This window comes from Engystomops pustulosus, chromosome 2 (assembly GCF_040894005.1).
Source record: "Engystomops pustulosus chromosome 2, aEngPut4.maternal, whole genome shotgun sequence".
NCBI classification, from domain to species: Eukaryota; Metazoa; Chordata; class Amphibia; order Anura; family Leptodactylidae; genus Engystomops; species Engystomops pustulosus.
Window position 1 is genome coordinate 56,611,207 of NC_092412.1, and position 19,818 is coordinate 56,631,024.

At 39.5% G+C, this 19,818-nt stretch overlaps 2 protein-coding genes across 2 annotated transcripts in view; one reads left to right on the forward strand and one right to left on the reverse strand.

Annotated features, from left to right (window-relative positions):
• Window positions 1-684: 684 nt before the first annotated feature.
• On the forward strand, window positions 685-4,496 carry LOC140117719 (uncharacterized). Its single transcript, XM_072134708.1, has 3 exons — window positions 685-812; window positions 2,477-2,612; window positions 3,069-4,496. The coding sequence occupies exons 2-3, from the start codon at window positions 2,515-2,517 to the stop codon at window positions 4,129-4,131; spliced, it is 1,161 nt and encodes a 386-aa protein (XP_071990809.1). The 5' UTR covers window positions 685-812; window positions 2,477-2,514; the 3' UTR covers window positions 4,132-4,496.
• The window catches only part of RAPGEF3 (Rap guanine nucleotide exchange factor 3), a 67,878-nt gene continuing 52,230 nt past the window's right edge, over window positions 4,171-19,818 (reverse strand). Inside the window, exons 14-27 of the mRNA XM_072134707.1 lie at window positions 18,724-18,806; window positions 18,019-18,058; window positions 17,795-17,876; window positions 16,991-17,137; window positions 16,815-16,912; window positions 16,462-16,587; window positions 14,917-15,098; window positions 14,378-14,468; window positions 14,084-14,134; window positions 12,364-12,451; window positions 11,177-11,241; window positions 10,619-10,673; window positions 8,958-9,029; window positions 4,171-6,026 (exon numbers count right to left, since the gene is read on the reverse strand). Coding sequence (XP_071990808.1) covers window positions 5,905-6,026; window positions 8,958-9,029; window positions 10,619-10,673; window positions 11,177-11,241; window positions 12,364-12,451; window positions 14,084-14,134; window positions 14,378-14,468; window positions 14,917-15,098; window positions 16,462-16,587; window positions 16,815-16,912; window positions 16,991-17,137; window positions 17,795-17,876; window positions 18,019-18,058; window positions 18,724-18,806 — 1,302 coding nt within the window. The 3' untranslated portion in view covers window positions 4,171-5,904. The remainder of the gene's footprint in view (window positions 6,027-8,957; window positions 9,030-10,618; window positions 10,674-11,176; window positions 11,242-12,363; window positions 12,452-14,083; window positions 14,135-14,377; window positions 14,469-14,916; window positions 15,099-16,461; window positions 16,588-16,814; window positions 16,913-16,990; window positions 17,138-17,794; window positions 17,877-18,018; window positions 18,059-18,723; window positions 18,807-19,818) is intronic.

The following is a 19,818-nucleotide window of genomic DNA, read 5'->3' on the forward strand; positions in this document are numbered from 1 at the left end:
GTTTGCAATGAAACCCAAAATGTGAATGCGCCCTAAAGTAGCATCCACACGTTCAGTTTATCAGATGCAGTTTTTGAAGCCAAAAGCAGATTATAGGCAGCGATCACACGTACCGCTAGGCGTCCATCATAACGCGACGCTAGCGCACAGGGGGAGGTCCTCGGCCCGAACGCACATGCGTTTCCATGGAAACGCATGTGATTGATAAGCCGATCGCATGCGTTTCTCTGGAAACGCATGTTCGTTCGGGCCGAGGACTGCCCCCTGTGCGCTAGCGTCGCGTTATGAACGGACGCCTAGCGGTATACGTGTGACCGCGGCCATAATGGTTGAGAACATATCATTGAGAGATGTTGCTCCTCTTCTTTTTTCACTTCACTCCTGGTTTGGACATCAAAAACTGCATCTGTCAGCGGTCACATGCACTGCTAGGTGTCCGTTCATAACGCGACGCTAGTGCACTGGGGGCGGTCCTCTGAGAAACGCATGCGATTGGCTTATCAATCGCATGCGTTTCTCTGGAAACGCATGTGCTTTCGGGTCGAGGACCGCCCCCCTGTGCGCTAGCATCGCGTTATGAAAGGGCACCTAGCGGTACGTGTGACCGCGGCCTGTGGAAAACTGAACGTGTGGACAAGGATGCAAAAACACAATGAAAAATCTGCATTAACTGGCCTCATATGGAGCACAGAAGCCATTCCACAATTCCAGGCCGCTTCTTATCCACAGTTTCTTCCTCCTACTGCAGCTAATTAAGTCATCTTGGTGGTGGCCGGAGAGTCAGTGGCTGCAGGCTGGAGGGTGAAGGAGAGGTATGTGCACGGATCAGTCCACCCTGACTTGTTAATTCACAACATAACACTGCAAAACCAAGGAAAAAAAAAATACAAATACGCACATTTACTGTGCTGTTTAATATTTTCAGGCAGGAAATAGTCATGTGACCGTATCCCACGGACCTGTGAATTTAGCACCAGCAGCAACTTACATGTGCAACAAGGTGGATGGGACAGGTCCCTTTCACAAGCTGCGCAAAATAATAATGCACTGTTGCTTTCTGCTACCTGGAAGGCCGGCAGCACACGTGGCGTTTTGAACACGTTTTTAAGGCCGCGGTGAGACGTACCCCTAGGCGTCCGTTCATAACGCGACGCTAGCGCACTGGGGGAGGTCCTCGGTCTGAACGCACTTGCGTTTCCAGAGAAACGCATGTGATCGGCTTATCAATCGCATGCGTTTCTCTGGAAATGCATGTGCGTTTGAGCCGAGGACCTCCCCCTGTGCGCTAGTGTCGCGTTATGAACGGACGCCTAGCGGTACATGTGACCGCGACCTAAGCAGTCCATTGGTTTTACTAATTATCTTAATTAAAACGGGTTTTCAAAAAATAGATGCGTTTTTTAACGGACTGCTTAAAACCGGCCCAAAAACGGGTTGGAGATGTTAAGCTGCAAGTCTGCAACAACTCGCCTAGAGTCAACTCTGACTGTAAAAATTGTGTTGAAAATGTCATGTTTTAAATATTTGTGTGCAATTGTAACACTTTTTGTGATCTTCCAATATTCATGGTTTTATTTTGACTATGCGTTTAGAAGAACATGTACCTTCCCTTCATGTGTCTTCCCTTCATATTCTGTATTACATGTTAGACCGCATTCATATGGTGCGTTTGAAGACGCTATCCAAGGGCTTTCTCATGATCATATGTTGAGGTAATATTGTGTCCGAAGCTAAGGGCGCGTTCACACGTTGCGTTTTGGTTGAATTTTCATTGCATTTAAAACGCATAACACCAGCTATGGAGAGGTGATTTGCCTAATTCCATTACTATTTACATTTTTAACGCATGTGTTAATGTGTGACCGCGCCCTTAGGGTGATGCCACACGTGGTGTTTTTATTCCGTTTTCAAGCATATGTTTTCAGTCCGTTTAAAAATTAATGCGTTTTTGACCGTTTTGTCCATTTTACCCAATTATCTTAAAAGATATAGAGGTTGTAAGCAGCCAAACACATGGTAAATGGTCAAAACGCATGCGTTTTTAAACGGAATGAAAATGCATGCTTAAAAACTGACCAAAAAACGCCATGTGTGGCAACTCTAATCCCACAAGCGCATGAAACAAGTTTGATAGACTGAAGCCAAAGGTTGCGGTCACACATACTGCTAGGCGTCCGTTCATAAAGCGACGCTAGTGCACAGGGGAGGTCTTTGGCCCGAAGCGATTGATATGCCGATCCCATGCGTTTCTCTGGAAACGCATGTGTGTTCATGCCGAGGACCGCCCCCTGTGCGCTAGCGTTGCTTTATGAACGGACGCCTAGCGGTATGTGTGACTGCGGCCAAAGTTTATTCCACTGTTTATGGTGCAGCTGGAGGCCTTTATTATTACTGCTATTTTCTTATGATTCAGTGTTTTTCTTTGGCCTTGATAAATATTATAATTTATTTAAATGTCTTGATATTTTTTTTCCAGGAAATTTCCACATCCAAAAATATCTATAACCTTATAAAATGGACCCAGGACACCACACTGCATACTTACTGGCCATTCTCATCTGCATCCTCCTGCTGCTTCTTGCTGTGTCTGTCCTGCTCATGTGCTACTTTAGGTAAGTTAATAATAAGAGGGGGGGTAGGGGTCTTGTGGATAATTTTTTGCATTCAGAAAGGATTCACAAAGGGTATAATGCTAAGGCAGGTGCCACACGTAGCGCTTTGTCTGCGCTTGCAAACGCAAGCGCAGACAAAGCACTACGTGTGTCATCACCCTAAGATGTTTTGGTGAAGGATCGATGCAAAAGACAAGAGTAGGGCAAGGTTAGATGTCATATCTGCTTTTGCACAATTTTTAATAAGTTTCATTGTGAGTCGAAATGAAAAGTGGTTTGTGCAATTTTTGGCAGTATTTTCACCAGCTTTGTAATTTTTTTTTTTTTTCTTTTAAGCAAAAAAAATTCATGCCAAGGTTCACATCAAATGTAGCTAACAAACATGTGATGTTTATCTGTATCTTTTCATTTGAGTGAAACAGAACTTTTGATATATGGATGCACATTCTGTTACAGGAGGATTGGCTTTAATATAACAAAAAGAAAATCTTCCATTCGGCTTGAATCTGCCATGAGAGATCAATCAACTTCCATGACCAACTGTGCTTGGAATTTTGTAGACCAGAAACCTCCCATCTACACTGACCTCAATGACCCTCAACCAACGTCCTTTCTGATATCAGTGGATAAAAGCAAACACCCAACATCTCCTTTATCCCTTGACAGTCATATAGTGTACATAAGTGATGATGAGGAAGGTACTCGGACTTCAGGTCTTCATGGCAAATCTCAGAGGAAGAAAAGTAACACCTCAGCTCTTAAGTTAATGTTGTCTTCTGGAGCTTCCATTCTGGGTAGTGTGTTGGAGAGAAGTTCAATGTTCAATCTGAAGGCCAAAAGGCGTAGTTCTTCCCTGAAAAGCGGTATTAACACAGATATACTGATGGTCCCTTTGGATGTTTCTTGTTTGGATACCAGAGAATTTCATGCAACAAATTTACCTGCAAACATGAGCAGGAGCAGTACTCTACTTTGTGATAACTCCTGTGACCAGCAATTTACATGGGACACTGCTGGCTTGTCTGTTCAGAGTATCCACTTGACTCAAAAAGAATCATGTGCCGGGGAAAGGGAACAGGAAGAAGGGCCTAACAAAAAGGCCATGGTTCAGTTCCGTAATCCCGAGTCTCTACAACCAAAGTCTTGGTTTGTATCTATTGAAAACCGTCCAGTATCAGATGGAGTTCAACTTAACAATGAAGGAAGAAAGGAACTTAACAATGTGGCAAGTCTAGACTCCGGGGTGGATACTGCAGAGGGACTCTTGAGACCTGGATCTGGTGGCTTCAATGTGATACCAAAAGTATTATCAACACACAGATCTGAAAACTATGTTCCCTTCAGTAGTTCCATAGAAAGTAATAGAAGAGGAGAAACACATGAAGTAGAACTGGCACATGAAGATAATCAAAATTTACATATGACCCATCAAGAGGCGGCTCGAAAGCTTAACCCAGGATATTCTGGTAGAAGCCTGTGGGAGAAAAGGGAAGAGCGGCCACTAATAGGCGTTAACTAAAGTCGCACCAAAATGTATGTGCTCTTAAATGATACGGTTAGAGATGACTTCCACGCCAGCATTTTAGATAATCTTTTTGATGTCAACATATTTCTGTTGAGAATTTGTATTTTATCTTGTACGTTTTAAAACTGACTAACACCTATTTATTTTGTGTTTTGTTTTTTTCTGTGTTGATATGTGACCATTTTATTGGACAAAGCAATAACCTGTATAAAGTGTATTTATAGAGTTTCACATCAGACCTAGGTAGTGAACTTTTGTGATACTTTGTCATTATGAACTTTTATTTATGTTACAAATACTGGTCATGGTATGCTTTCTGTTTATGTTCTTATTTATGATAATAAATCTAAATTCTGCAACTTTTTTTGTGTCTTTTTGGTGAAAAGTGTCAAGGTCCCTTGCAGGGTTGGCTCCATGTTTCAGGAGGCCCCTGGGTGACAGAGCCTCAGTAGGCCCCTTTGCAGTGAAATTGAGAAACTAGAACAGGATCCTGTTCCCTAAAAAATTCCCTAGTTTATTGTACCAAACAGCCCCCTCCTGATTATTTTATAAAAGCCCCCCTCACACTCTATGGATTCATTAGATACAGCCCCCCTCTCCTCCATGGATTTCTTTTGTACAGCCTTATGTGTGCAATTGCCCAGTGCTGGTGCCAACCCTGGTCCTTTGTGTAGCACCCATAAACGGTGCTTTTTAGTGAAGTTTATTAATGTTATTTCTATTATTGCTGTCACTAATTCATATAAAAATAACTTCTCTTGCATTCTGAATATAAAGTGAAGGATGCAGGGTAGCTCCCCTCTTCCCTCTCTCTTACTCACATGCATTGTGCGTCCATGAAGCAGGCCAGCACCAGTCGTGGTCGCATAGGGTCGGCACCAAGCTCAAGGGCTAAATGCACATGCATGAGAACTTGGCCAGAGAGGGGGATGGTTAAGCAGTGTGATTGGCCAAGAGAATGTGATGCTCCAGTAGCTCCCCACCCCCTTGACTTTATATTGCAAGAAGATGTTTTATTTTTATGACAGCAATAATAGAAATAAATCAATGGAACACTGTGAAACTCCAGTAAAAGGTAATGTTTGGAAATTTTTATGGGAAAAATCGGTAACAGGATTCCTCTATGGATAATTATTTTGTAGGTGCTTTTTCATACAGCATCACATACATCTTATGTTTCTTTCAGCCCTTTCATTCTGCTGTATACCACTGCTCTCTCGTACTGTACTTTTTTCAGTGTATCATCACACAACAAAAAATGGATGGCAAAGTTTTTAAGGCCCGTACTGACAGTTTTCCATTATATACATAAATGTGAAGGCGAAGCTAAGAAAAGCTAACCCTGTATTAAGTTATCAAGATAAAATATATAAAAAATGACAATTTTCAGTTTGGTAAAAGTAAAATTCTGACTACACAAGTTCATCCTCTTCTATAATCCATGAATCGGAGGTAAGAGTTTTGTTCAACATTTGTGTTCATCCTCAGTCTATACATTTCCCTGATCTATGACCATCATAAAGGCTGGTAATTCTTCTTTCTTAGTCATTTAGGAATGCATATTAGTTACAGTATCAGTGGAGGGTATGGTAGATGGGACACTAGTGTGTACACAGTCTACAACTGAAGAGTCCAAATATTGGACTAGCTTGTGGTCCATGGATGGCCTCTGTCCCTGATGCAGGGATTTAATCTCTGACCGATCTGTAGTCGCTCTCCCATATACAGAACATGCTCAATATTTCCATATTTAGAGGTTGAGATGTATCAGGATGGCTCTAAGCTTCGTGACAACTCCATTAATCTCTTTTGATTGTCGATCACCTTCATATTCTGGATATAAGCCCATGTGGCTGTTGGGCTTCTGAAATTCACTGAATACTCGGAACCTGGGGTAAATGACAATAATTTTTTTAGAATTTGGAACTGAAATTATATCTTTATATGATTGATATGTAAATCTATGCATTACACAGACGGTATTATTATTGATACTCTAGAAAAGACATGGATAAGTTCATTGAGAAACCTCAAAGCGGTTCTGCTTGCTGTCATGCAACAGGAATCTTTACTGTTTACTTCCCGTAGATAAACAGCGGTCCATTGTCATGTGATATCACACATGTGCATGGCTCGTTATAACACAGTGTAATCACAGCTATGTAATGTTAACGAGCCGTGACATCACATGGCCGTGGACCGGTGTTTATATACATAGAAGCTTTCTATAGGATGACAGCAATCTATAAAACTGAGTAATTGATACAGAAAGAATATTGAAAATTTGAAACCGGATGTACCTTAATAGGTAGGTACGTAATGGTAGGTTTCCTTTAACCCCATACCTACATGTGATGTAATAGTGCATCACATGCCAGGTGTGGGTGCATGGAGAGGGCTCACGGGCTGAGCCCTCTCCATAGCTGGTAAGTCTTTGCTGCATATTGCAGCAAAGGCTTACCCGTAACACCCGCGGTCGGTGTCGATCGCAGGTGATAACCCACTGATCGGTGCCGCCATCTTGCCGAGGATCGTCGCTCCCCATGACATCATCGGGGAGTGGACAATGGAGAGGTAGGACAGCAATCCTTCTTGCAGTGTGGATCCTCCTTCAAGATCATCGGGGAGTGGCGATCCATCGCCATGAAAGCCTTGGGTCTTCTGAAGATCTGAGGCTGCTTCATTTTAACTTTCATTACATTTCATTAACTCTTTCATTTAATACCGTACTATATTATGGCAGTATATAATAGGATCGATCAGACGACCTATGGTTAAAGTACCCTAGGGAGTCTGAAAAATAGTAAAAATAAAAATTGGACAGGGACCAATTTGACATGCTTTGTGCAGCGCTGTGTAATCTGTGAGCACTATATAAATTATTTATTTAGGTATCACCGCGTCCGATAATGCCCAATGTGTCAAAATATAATAACTGTTTTTTGCTGCGTCTAACCCCGTAACAGAAAAATAGTGGCCAAAGTCGAAAATGGCACTTTTTGCCATTTTTAAAAATATCAAATTCTATAAAAAGTGATCAAAATGTCATACAGTCCTAAAAATAGATAGCTTTAAAAATGTCATCAAAAGTCGCAAAAAATTACACCACCCACAGCTCGCTACACCAAAGTATAAAAAGTTATTAGCGCCAGAAGATGGCAAAATTAATTTTAATTTTTGTAAATGTATGAAAACATTATAAAACCTATACAAATTTGGTATCCCCGTAATTGTAACGACCCAAATAATAAAGAAAACATGTCAATTGGAGCATACAGTTAAATCCGTAAAATCCAAGCCCACAAGAAAATGGCTCAAATGCATTTTTTCACCAATTTCACTGCATTTGAAGTGCAATTTGTTAAATAAAAAAGTTATTGATTTTTGAAGGTGGGGAGTGGAAATGAAAACGCAAAAACAAAAAAGGCTGCGACGGGAAAGGGTTAAATGCATGTTCAAGCTCCGAAGACCTTTTCTTTCAGTGCAATATTAGAAAACTGGCTCAGCCAGAATAATAGATTTGGGCCAATGTTTTTGAACTTGATATATCTCAAGATAATACTCATCCATAGGCTAGGGTGGATTGGGTTTATATACTATGGGGGACATATATCATTATTTCTGCTAGTCAAATTGTCCTGTTTTTGCGACTTTTCACCCGTTGTTTTTCAAGTGCCTTATGTATCTTTGTTTCCCAGTTGTTCCGTGGGACTTTTCACTTATGTATCACATTTTTTTGCTTATTTTTGCGACTTTTTAGGCGCAAGTCTGCACCTGGTCCAGGGCAGGTGCAAAGGAAGGGTTTTTTTTCATGGATCCTATTTTAACATGCAAATTTGAATAATTTCACATGCTTTAAATGTTTAAAATTTTGCACAGTAACCTGTTTTTTGAAAATTCAGAAGTATTTTTTTTCTTTAATTCATTGTTCCTTCTAAGGGTGAGGTCACCCGTTGCGTTTTAATTGCGTTTTGAAACCCATAACAACGCAAACAACTACAAAACGCAATATAAACGCAGTGTTAATGCATTTGTTAACATCACGTTTACTATACGTTTTGTAAATGCAAATGTTAACAGTAATGTAATTAGGCAAATCACCTAATCTCAGCTGTTGTAGTAGGTTTCAAAATGCAATTAAAGCGCAACGTGTGACCGCAGCCTCATATGTCGTCATCTCCCTGGGTTGTGACTAGAGTGCTTAAAAATGCAGGCTACGGCCTCAAACCCAAAAATTAACAGTAGTGTCCACTCCTACATATAACCCCCTCACGTGGCTTGTGTCCATGTGGATTTGAGACATTTGCAACAAAAAGTCTCAAAAAGAAGCCAAAAATTGGGGCCGCCAGGATAGGAAAAACTGAACATGTATCACAAGTAAAAAGACAGGATCATACATAAGGTGCAAAAACTAGCCACCAAATGTCTCAAATTCACCAAAGAGAAAAAAAAACTATGATACATGTTTCATCTTTGTGATTCTATTATAGCTTTATGAATGTATTGATTATGCGAAATCTTTACGGTTTTTAACTTTTGTAATACACAAGATATTTAAATTAAAAAAATATATAGGGAAAGAGGGAAAAAACTAAAATATTTATGAAACCTTAATTCCAAAAAGCACAATTGACCCCCATTTATTTTAGACAATACTGAAATGAAAGCCTGTGGTCCAATATTCTGTCTAAGGAACACAACGATACTAAAATCTAATTCACAACTAATAAAAAAAAAAAAAAAAAAAATTTCAGAGCAGAATATACAGAGGAAATGAACAGGTAAAATTTTTCAATGCTATTAAATATTGGCAGACTCACAAGTGGACATCCGAACATGAGTGGCTTCTTCAAGGATATGTAATGATCGCGACCGCAGGGGCGACAGGGGAACTGCAAAGAGAGAACATTTATTCCAGCAAGGAACAGTTTTTGTTTGTTCTGCTTTTGTTATACCATGTTGGTATAGTGATTATTTTATTACGGTTTTAAGACCATTACTAATATCTTATATCCAATTATTTTAAATTATATTATATATAATGGGGTCTGCCTGTTAAAGCTGCTATTCTTCTTGGCCATCTTCTTAACTGGAGCCGACTTATTGAGGTCTATGGGAAAGTTTTCTATGCATGCTCTGGTCAGATATAGATGTAGCTAAGTTTTGATGACATCTATTGTCAGTAGTGATGTAATGATGGGTCAGTGGTATCTATATAGAGGTCATTATACAGGGAGGGGGAGGAGATGAGCTGTGACATCATCTATTAGCAGTAATGATGGGTCAATATTATCTACATAGAGGTCATTGTACGAGGAGTGGGAGGAGATAAGCTGTGACATCTATTGTCAGTAGTGATGGGTCAGTATTATCTATATAGAGGTCATTGTACAGGGAGGAGGAGGAGATAAGCTGTGACATCATCTATTGTCAGTGATGTAATGATGGGTCAGTATTATCTATATAGAGGTCATTGTACGAGGGGTGGGAGGAGATAGCTGTGACATCTATCAGTAATGGTAGGTCAGTGTTATCTATATAGAGGTCATTGTACAGGGAGGGGGAGGAGATGAGCTTTGACATCAAATATTGTCAGTAGTGATGTAATGATGGGTTAGTGTCATCTATATAGAGGTCATTGTACAGGGAGGAGGAGAATCTGTGACATCATCTATTGTCAGTAGTGATGTAATGATGGGTTAGTGTTATCCATATAGAGGTCATTGTACCGGGGTGGGAAGGAGATAAGCTGTGACATCGTCTATTGTCAGTTGTGATGTAATGATGGGTCAGTGTTATCCATATAGAGGTCATTGTACCGGGGTGGGGAGGAGATAAGCTGTGACATCGTCTATTGTCAGTAATGAGGTAATGCTGGCACAGTGGTTTTCTGTAGACTTTCTTTTATTGTAATCCTAACTTTTATATAAATAAGGTGATTGAAAACCCCTACATAATTACCATTTGTTACATAATTACTTAACCCTCCCAGAGTACCAGAACCCTAAGCTTGAACACAAGATCACTCAATCCTAGGCGTTGATGGTGGGACCTAAAAATAATATTTTATCTGATGGAACCAAGGAATTCCAAACCTTCATTGGCTGTATTATGACTGCACTATTATCCCATTACACTATAGGAGTACTAAGATGACAGAACAGGACGTCTTCATAAGGCTCCAGGCCGTCATGGAAACCCTACAGCTCCTCCTGTTTGCACATGTGTCTAAATGCTTCTTACATACTGAAATACTTATTAGCCGCTGCATATGTCTATAGCAAGAATTACCATTGTCTGTGTTTCAGCATTTTTTTTTTTATCTGCTGTATATCCTTATTATGAAATGGTTCAGTGTAGAGATTATCTGCTGATAGCGTAGACATTAGAGTAGCATTAGTGGCATCCAAATGGGCCTGAACATGTTCTACATGAAAAGATTATTGTGGACAGTAAAAAACATAGGAATAAATGGACGTACTGTAGCTCTGGCTGCGATAATTGTGAAACATCTGGATAGTCTTTGCAATCATTCTCTGCGAAAAAAGAGATTATACAGCATAAAGATATTACAACACTGGTTGGCCAGGGATTATTATTTTACATGTGTATTCTTACATTTGTTAAAGGACATCTACCACCAGGATTAAAGACTGTATGCGAATTAGCCCGAGGGGCTCCATTCTCCATTAACACCTAGGGAGCATGGAGCCCCCCAGGCAGGTCATACAGTCATTCATCCTGGTGGTAGATGCCCTTAAAGTTTACCTGGTGTAGTTTTGTAAGGCCACACCACCCAACACATACATCAAGAGGCCTAGGCCTATCATACACTGGTGCACGATAAATTTCCCCATATGATATTATGATAATAAAATTGCTGTGGAATGATTGCAGGGGATATTCTGTAGTGAACCACCCAAAAAAGATTGTTTTGACTGGCAGTTTTCAATCATTTTGAGCTGCAGGTTTGTTACATTGCATGTGCATGGGATATGTGTACTGTATATGTGTGTTTTTTTTTATTTTATTAACTTACCATTTTCTCAAAGTTGACCAGATTGTCCAATGTACTTCTGTTGCCCTCATGGATAAACGTAAGGTCTGTGAAATAACAATAAATACCAATGCCCTCCTGATTAGTGTAAAACTCTGCAGATGTATGGCATAGATCATAGAAAATAAATCATTTTTGTAGTGGATGTATTCTGCAGTGCAGTCTGTATTGCGCAGTTTTCCCCATGTAATACTAAGCATTGCTTTAGAGGGTAACACAATCCATTATATGTTTCATTATTATGCATGCTTAGCAGGGCCGGCGCCAGCACTGGGTATAACAGGGCAATTGCTGGGTTCCAGGGATGCTGGAGGCCCCAGTTAACTCTGTGTGTAAGGAGTCCATGGGGGCAAGTGGGGCTGTTTCTGATGTATCCACAGGGTGTGAGGGGCTGTATATAAAATATCCATGAGGGGGCTGTTTGGAATGATAAACTAGGGAATATTTTAGGAAACAGGAGACTGTTATAGTTTCTGAATTTGTTAATTCCCCAGGTGAGTTCACTGCAAAGGGGCCTACTGAGGCTCTGTCACCCAGGGGCCTTCTGAAACTCAGAGCTGACCCTGATGCTTAGGATTAGAGATTCATAGAATTTTTCAAAATATTCAGTTCGGGTCCAAATCGGACTGAGCTGATGTTGTTCCAATTCTCCTAGAAATTGGTATAAGATTCAATCTAGTCCTTGTTTAAATCTTTTACATATCCAACTTTATCGTTTGTCCCAAGATAAAAAAACCAAGACAACATATCTAATACGAAAGAATATGAGTGACATTCTAAACTCTTTACCATTGCATTTCTATATTTTAAAAATAGTAATATCTTTGGAGGAAAAACCCATCACAGAGTCCCAATGTCCCGCGTACACCAACTACCTAATTTGCATAACATTTCAAACAATTTTCTTTAAAATGAGCCACCACTTTCTAAACCAAAAGGTATACTGTAAGGTGGCTGTAACACTGTGACATGAGTTCTGTATCGGTGGTGATGGGGGTACAGTACACCACTGTACCCCCAAAAATACTAGAATACAGCCTTTAGACCCATAGTCTATAATTTCTTGAAGAAAAATCATAGCCATTTTTTAATGCCTTGAAAACTCTGTTATAGGATTATTATTATTATTATTATTATTATTATTATTATTATTTTATTTATTGTTCTACCTTTTAGAGTTAGAGGAAGAAATGGGATGAGCGGAGGACTGAGCTTGGCTACAGCAAGTCTATAGGCTCTATGATTCCAGGAGGGGTCCTGTAACAACAAAAATATATACTATACATTAGTCACTAAAAGATAATATTTAATGTCCATATGTGTGTCTCTCTCATATTATCATTTACATAATATAGCTCAGAGCGGAATTTACAATTTTGCACTATTTGACTCTTGTACAGTGGGATAAGTTGTAGTATTCCATCTAAAGTATATAATGACACATCCACCTTCAATGTTAGCTCTCAGCATAATGTGAACAGAGGCTTATTCACCAAAGTATAGTCTTTATATTGATCCTGTAGAGAAATGTGCTATGAGTTAAGCTAAGATATTATGAATTTTTGTAAAAAAAAATGCTGAATTTCTTTGATATAATAGCATTTTATCTTAAAGAGCAATTCTGATTTTTTTTATCTTCAAATCAATAGGGTGCCAAACAACTTTTCTTATTATCTTGATTACCTATGAGCAGCAGTTACTTTGCCACCTCAATGAAACCTGTCTCCTGGCTGTGGGTATTTCTCCTGTGATTCTGTAGAGTTGTTCAGCTTAGTGCTCACACAACACAGGCAATAAATTTCATGTAACTGTTTCACTGCTGGTTTATACTACTTATAACATTCTACATGCTCCTCCAGGTGATGAAAGCTACTAGGCTAGTCACAATATGGATCTTGCATGTACACTATGTATAGTTGTAGGACGCTCACTGTATTTACTGCCAAAATAACTTAATGAGAAAACACAAGGCATCATGGGAACTTGGCAGCTGATATTTGACTTCACTTCAGGACAGATACAGGAAGAAGTTAGACTCCACCCACTTCACTGATGCTGAGAGAGAGAGCAAAATAGACTTTGTTCTGTTTATTTTTAAAGGAGGAATCACATATGACAATTTGGTAAAAAATCATTATGACTTCAGAGTTCCAATATCCGTCTCGCTTAGTATAAACATATAAAGGAATTCTGCAGTGGAAAGATGAATTTTCAGCACTTTCGTACAGTTTAACAGTGGTTCCATGCTTATTAAAATTTACTTAAGGCGTAACTGTAAAGTTACAGACAAAAAAGTTTTAGTACAGCTGGAGAGAACCTTTGACAACAATTCCAACGATACCTGTATCATGCTACTTGCTTCTTCCTATTCTGATATATAGCCTTGTATATCTATTATTCCTTCTTATAAATCATATTCAGCTATTCCTGAAGTGGGTGGGATTTTCCGGTTGTGAAATCAGCTAAGGGCATTCATATAAATCAGGACAGCATGTTCATAATTGGCTGACCTGAAGCATGTGATGAGTCTCTCTCTTCTTGCAGTACTCTACTACTGCTCATCCTAGCAAGCTCCTTTCATCCTATACAGTTTCCCATGGTTACCCAAGAGCATGGAAAATGGAGATTAGCGTGGGGGGGGGGGGCAAAGTAAAGCTTCTACTAGCAGCTAAACCCCTGCAGACAGCTAATTATAGTAAATTAGAGAACTACTTATTTTTGCTTAGTGCAGAGTTGGGTAAAAGTTTTTACACTTTACAGTTGTTCGTTAAGCTGCATTGGGAGTCATCCATGCACTACATGTACACACTACAAGGGGTTGGTGAGCTGGTTAAACATATTTTATCTATAATGCAGTTCTGAGCTATATAATAAAATATTAATACTTACCATAAGCCTTTCAAAAATGGAATGTAACTTTCTGGTTTTGTTGGGTAACCGCTAAAATAAACCAACATATAATTAATAGTTTTTTTGTATATTATATCTAAATGACTGAAACAGACCTAGTTCCTGTAAAATGTTGCTTAATTAGTACACATTACCCCAACTATAGTGGGAACTGGTAAAAAAAAAAAACATTCATAGAAACGTAAAACTTGCTATCCCCATTTTAAAAAAAAATGTGCAAATATACAGTAGTTGTAAATTAAGATTTCTTGTGTCTTTGTGACAGTGTCTTACCTGCCAGGTCCTGGACATACGGCTCACTGCTGTGTTACTGAGGCCAAACATAACAGCAAAGAAAGAATTGAGATTTTTCTGCTCTTTGAGACTATAAACAAACAAACATGTTTGGTAATTATTATTACAATTTGGAAAATTGGGGAGCACACATCTTCAATTCTCATACCATTTGCAAATCAATTTCTTGTGGACAATGGTCCATACTATACATAGAGTAGGTAAGGACTCTCATTTTATGCATTTGTGATATGTGATATATTTCTGATAGATACAAGGTTCCAACTCTTGTGAATAGAGGTCTCCTTGTCTTCTTAAATGGAGAAGGTGTCTAAACTGACTGTGCACTCTCCATTCAAGTCAACGGGAGAGAGCTAATAGCCAAGCAAGCAGCCTCGCCATGCCTCTAGCGAATAGGTACTCCATGTGCCCATTACAGCATCCATACACATGGCTTTAAGCCCTTACTACATAGACAGAATCTTCACAATAACATTGGGTTCAGGCAGTAAGAGAAACGGTTGGAAACGGCAACTTACTGTGCTGCCAGTTTGATGAATTTGCGCAAGAGCAGCGCTCTCCTCTCATCATCTTGGCACAGACAGACTTCAGTTGCCACCCAGAACTGTACCTCATTGAATCGTCTTATGAACCTCTCCAGATTTGCAGTCGTGCTGTTACGGAAGCGTTGTTTCCCAAATGTGTGATAAAGCAGCTCTACCTAAGTAAATAAGTTAAGAAGGTTATAATGAGGACCCTACACATATGGATGGTAATAATCCATGAAACTGGCTCCATAGTCATCTCACTCTTGGGGAGATAATTAGCTGATATGTAAAAGAGGCAACTTAGACTAATGATCCTCAAGGAGGGGGTGAACAACATTTCAATGGTTTCCCCATAGGGAGACCTAACTGTTTGCAATCAAGTCAAGGGCACTGTGCCTCTGATCTTGTGAACTGCAGAGTTTAAGGAGCCTAGAACTTTACTTCTGAAGAACTTTATGGCATAGAATCATCAAGTCCTTGAAGCGTTCTTAACATGTAGTTCTAGCGCCATTCCCTGATGATGACAACACTAGAATTACTAGACTTGATACAATTAAGGACACCTGACTTACAGACGACCCCTAGTTACAGATGGACCTCTACCCACTGTGACCTCTGGTGAAGCTCTCTGGGTGCTGATAATTTACTGATCTTTAATCCCAGGCTGCTATGATCAGCTGTAACGTGGATGTAATGAAGTTTTATTGATAATCCTTGTTCCCATGATAGCAAAAAATGTTGAAAATCCAATTGTCACTGGGATAAAACTGCATAAGGTGTCTGTATTTTCTTTTTTTTTTTAAAGTACACACCACCAAGTACAAAATGATAAATTACTTGCTTTAATTTCATGGATATTTTCTTCTAAATGTTGGTAAATCATTGAATTGTCATTGCGCACATGGGTGGATTTTACTGGTTGCAAGGGGAGTGTCACTTTAGAAGCCCCCATCTTATATTAGTTTATATAGTACCTAGAAATGTGCTTTTGTGTATTAGAGATAAGAATCTCATATTTTAGATCACATCTGGCTTGTAGATCTGTGAGATACAGCACAGTGCTTACCACCATTTTTTAACTGCTTGTATCTGGATCTATATTTGCCGCCTGCATTTTCAAATATGCATTTTGCTATTTTCTCTGATTCTGTATCTCACAGGAGATGGGGGCTTCTAAAGTGACACTCCCCCTGCAATCACTATAACTAAATCACAATCACTAAAATTGACTCATCTCATGTGAAATGAGGCGACAAGTCAAATTTACGTAACTTTGGGGGAATTTTTTTGTTGGTAAACGAGATGTAAATGAGATTTCATATAAAAGAGGGAATTAGCTTTTTATAGTATTATGATCAACAGTATAATTGAGTGCTGTATGTAAATTCAGTAGGATGCTCTTTATAGAAATTAGAGAGGGGATGCTCTACTCCAGGACAGGTCATCTTAAAGCAATGCAATTGATCTTGGTCTAAACAGAATTTCTGTATCTACATGGAAATGAGTTACACAATGTGAATGTACAATATTCAGTACCTGGTGGACACTCTTAAAGAGGTTCCAGTCATTTTCTGTCATGTGATGTGCAAGGTCCTTGGAGCTGATGAGGTCTAATATATCACAGCTACTGCTGCTTGGCCCCATTTGCTCGGATAAAGGAGTCTAAAAGAGAAAAAACCCTTCATTAGCTGTGCAAAATCTAAAATTGGAAACATGGGAAGGAGGGCAGATTATGATTTAGCATTGCTTCAAATTGTGGGTTGTGATACGGCCAATTGTCATGATCAGAGCGAGGCAGGTTTCTTTGTACACAGCCACATGAAGGGGAAGGATTCGCTCATGGCCATTAGTGACAACACAAGAACAGAAATCTAGGGGAGCATACTCACCAGTGCAGCCATTTCTTGAGCATTGCAGATAAATAGTCGTTCATTTACTCCTAGTGAAGTGAAGACCCCAATGTCCTCATGTTTTAAACATACTTTTTCTGCAGTACAAAAGAGAGTAGATGAAGCAATGATACATATACAATACGATATGAGAGGATGGATTGGTTTCTACTCACCTCCACATGAGTTCACTTTCACAATAATCAGGTCTTTGTGACAACCATTCATTGATGCAATCGATGAGATTACTTCTTGAACGGTAGCATTTACAGCAAACATAGAGGTAAGGCAAGAATGGTCTGGTAGATATATGTCATAAGGGACTGTAAGATAAAGTCATATATTCAAGATGTATGTATAAAAATAGCTCGTTGGTATACCTAAAACAGCAGATCATGTTTGTATAGTGTGTAACCAATGTTTCTTGGGCCAAAAAGTTGAAGTTACTCTGGGGACCTTCATCATCTCCTAGGAAATAGACCTTAGTAGCCTCCAAACTTGGTTTCCTTTTGATGGAACTATGGGAACATTATTGTGTTTTAATTCCATTAAATTCTTACATATCCCAGACAGAGTTGCAATGATTTGGGGGTGATTTTTTTTTTTCTAATCTAATTCCAGAAAACTGTGTGGACTAAAATCTTGCATTACCAGAATGACAGTTCAATGTTTTATAGACACATACAGAAGCTGATGGGCCCCATAACTTGAAGCTGATGGGCCCCAGTGCAAAGTCTGTGCCAGGCCTCTGACTACAATTTATGGTTTAAAGTACTAGTCTTCTCATATGGTAAAGTGACAAATGATGGGCCCCATAAGCCTCTTGAAGGCACCCTCTGCATCCCCTCAAGTTACGCCCCTGGTAGTAGTCGTAACACTCAATGCATCGGAATCTACCTCAACTGCCTTCTACAGAAACCTAAAAAGATTGCATTTTTACACATCTCACGCACTATATTGACAAGTTGACTTTCTCATACCTTTATCATGGCCCTGGATAGTGTATGAATTACCAGGCTGATCTTCATCTGGGATTGACAGAAGACTCCCATAGTTGGAAATCTGGCAAAGTAAAATAAAAATCTATACCAGACATTGCGGTAAACACTGATCTTATATACTGTCCATATTGGAGGACTAACACAATGGGAATTATGGGAACTAAACCCTAGTCAGATGATCATCAAAAAGTCCACATTCTTACCTTAATTTGAGGAGAGATGTTTCCGCTACTAATTTCTATTCTGTAATGAGAATTTTTTTTTAGATTTTATTATACTGCTTGAATACTTGTTAATTTTTTCAAAAATATATTAACAAATCCAGCACCGACTATTTATTTGTCTCAGCTGTTCTTTAATTCAGTGACTACCACCATTGCAACAAATAAATTCCAGGTGTTTTTTATCTGGTACAACTTGTTAGTTTCAATTCCAAACTAAGCGACTGCTGCGACTCACAGTATTCAACCATAATCTGTGGGAAATCTGGTGGTAAGTGCTCTACGGATTTATTTCCCAACAAGATAATCCTATTCTATTCTACCCTATTCTAAGATATTTCCCATTAAAATCAATAAGTTGAGGGTCCTCCAAAGAGTAAGGCCTCATTCACAGGATGCATTTGCCAGGAGACAGGAAAGCCAAGCAGCCACAATGCAAATCTGGCAAAATGTAGGCCACTTCCTATATTTTGCAGAACAGCTGCCCGGCCCAGTCATGGTGATGTGAGGTATTATAATATCACTGCACTGTGACTGGATGCCAAAGTCCGCTATTGTGGCCGTGATCTTCCTGCAATTTGTACAGCCGGATCATGGTCATGTGGATGGGACCTAAGGGACACTCTTTGTAACTACTAAGATACTATAGATCCCTATATATTACCTTTCAAAATAAAAGCTACTTACGTTCTTGTCTTTCTTCTATCCTGAAAATTATCTTTAGTATGTGCAAGCAAGCGAGGATCCCTGCTGATGTATTCCGAGATTTTCTAAGGAATAAAAAGCAGATAAACTGATATAATAAAATCTACCGTATTATTTAGTTGCATAAATGGTATCCCTCAAGGCAGAACCATGGGGGAAAGGAGGAACAACTACTACAGAGAGTGGAGATATATAAAAGTTTTTTTATTTCAACCAATGATAATCATAAAAACAAACAAAAAAACATATAGACATAGTACATACGGTGCGGTAAGACACAAGGAAAGAACGGCATACAGAGCCCAAGACAATGTAGAAACATAGAACTGTACGTTGTTGTACAGAGCCTAGGTGGACCGTGTATGGTGGGGAAACCTCTGGAGTATTAGGCTACACAGAATTAGCATAACAAATCATATAACACCAGTGTGTGGGTCTGCCCTGGAGTAACACTAGTCCTTACCAATTGAAGATGGAAATAGGGTGTTCTACTGGCTGGGATGACTGCCTGCCCCGACGCGCGATAGAGCACCCCCAGACGAAGGCTCTATCCCGAGCCGAAACGCGCGTCGGGGCAGGCAGTCATCCCAGCCAGTAGAACACCCTATTTCCATCTTCAATTGGTAAGGACTAGTGTTACTCCAGGGCAGACCCACACACTGGTGTTATATGATTTGTTATGCTAATTCTGTGTAGCCTAATACTCCAGAGGTTTCCCCACCATACACGGTCCACCTAGGCTCTGTACAACAACGTACAGTTCTATGTTTCTACATTGTCTTGGGCTCTGTATGCCGTTCTTTCCTTGTGTCTTACCGCACCGTATGTACTATGTCTATATGTTTTTTTGTTTGTTTTTATGATTATCATTGGTTGAAATAAAAAAACTTTTATATATCTCCACTCTCTGTAGTAGTTGTTCCTCCTTTCCCCCATGGTTCTGCCTTGAGGGATACCATTTATGCATATTTTGTCTGAGGACTCTAGCCTCATGCGTAGATTACACGAGGGGGGCCACTTTGGCCATGATTAAAAGGATCCAGTATTATGTATCATTGATCATTCCTTGGTCCCTAT

Excerpts from the sequence above, each read along its gene's own strand:
- LOC140117719 (XM_072134708.1), top strand. The coding sequence starts at position 2,515 with ATGGACCCAGGACACCACACTGCATACTTACTGGCCATTCTCATCTGC. Across the intron at positions 2,613-3,068 it reads CTGCTCATGTGCTACTTTAG|GAGGATTGGCTTTAATATAA; the intron begins GTAAGTTAATAA and ends ATTCTGTTACAG.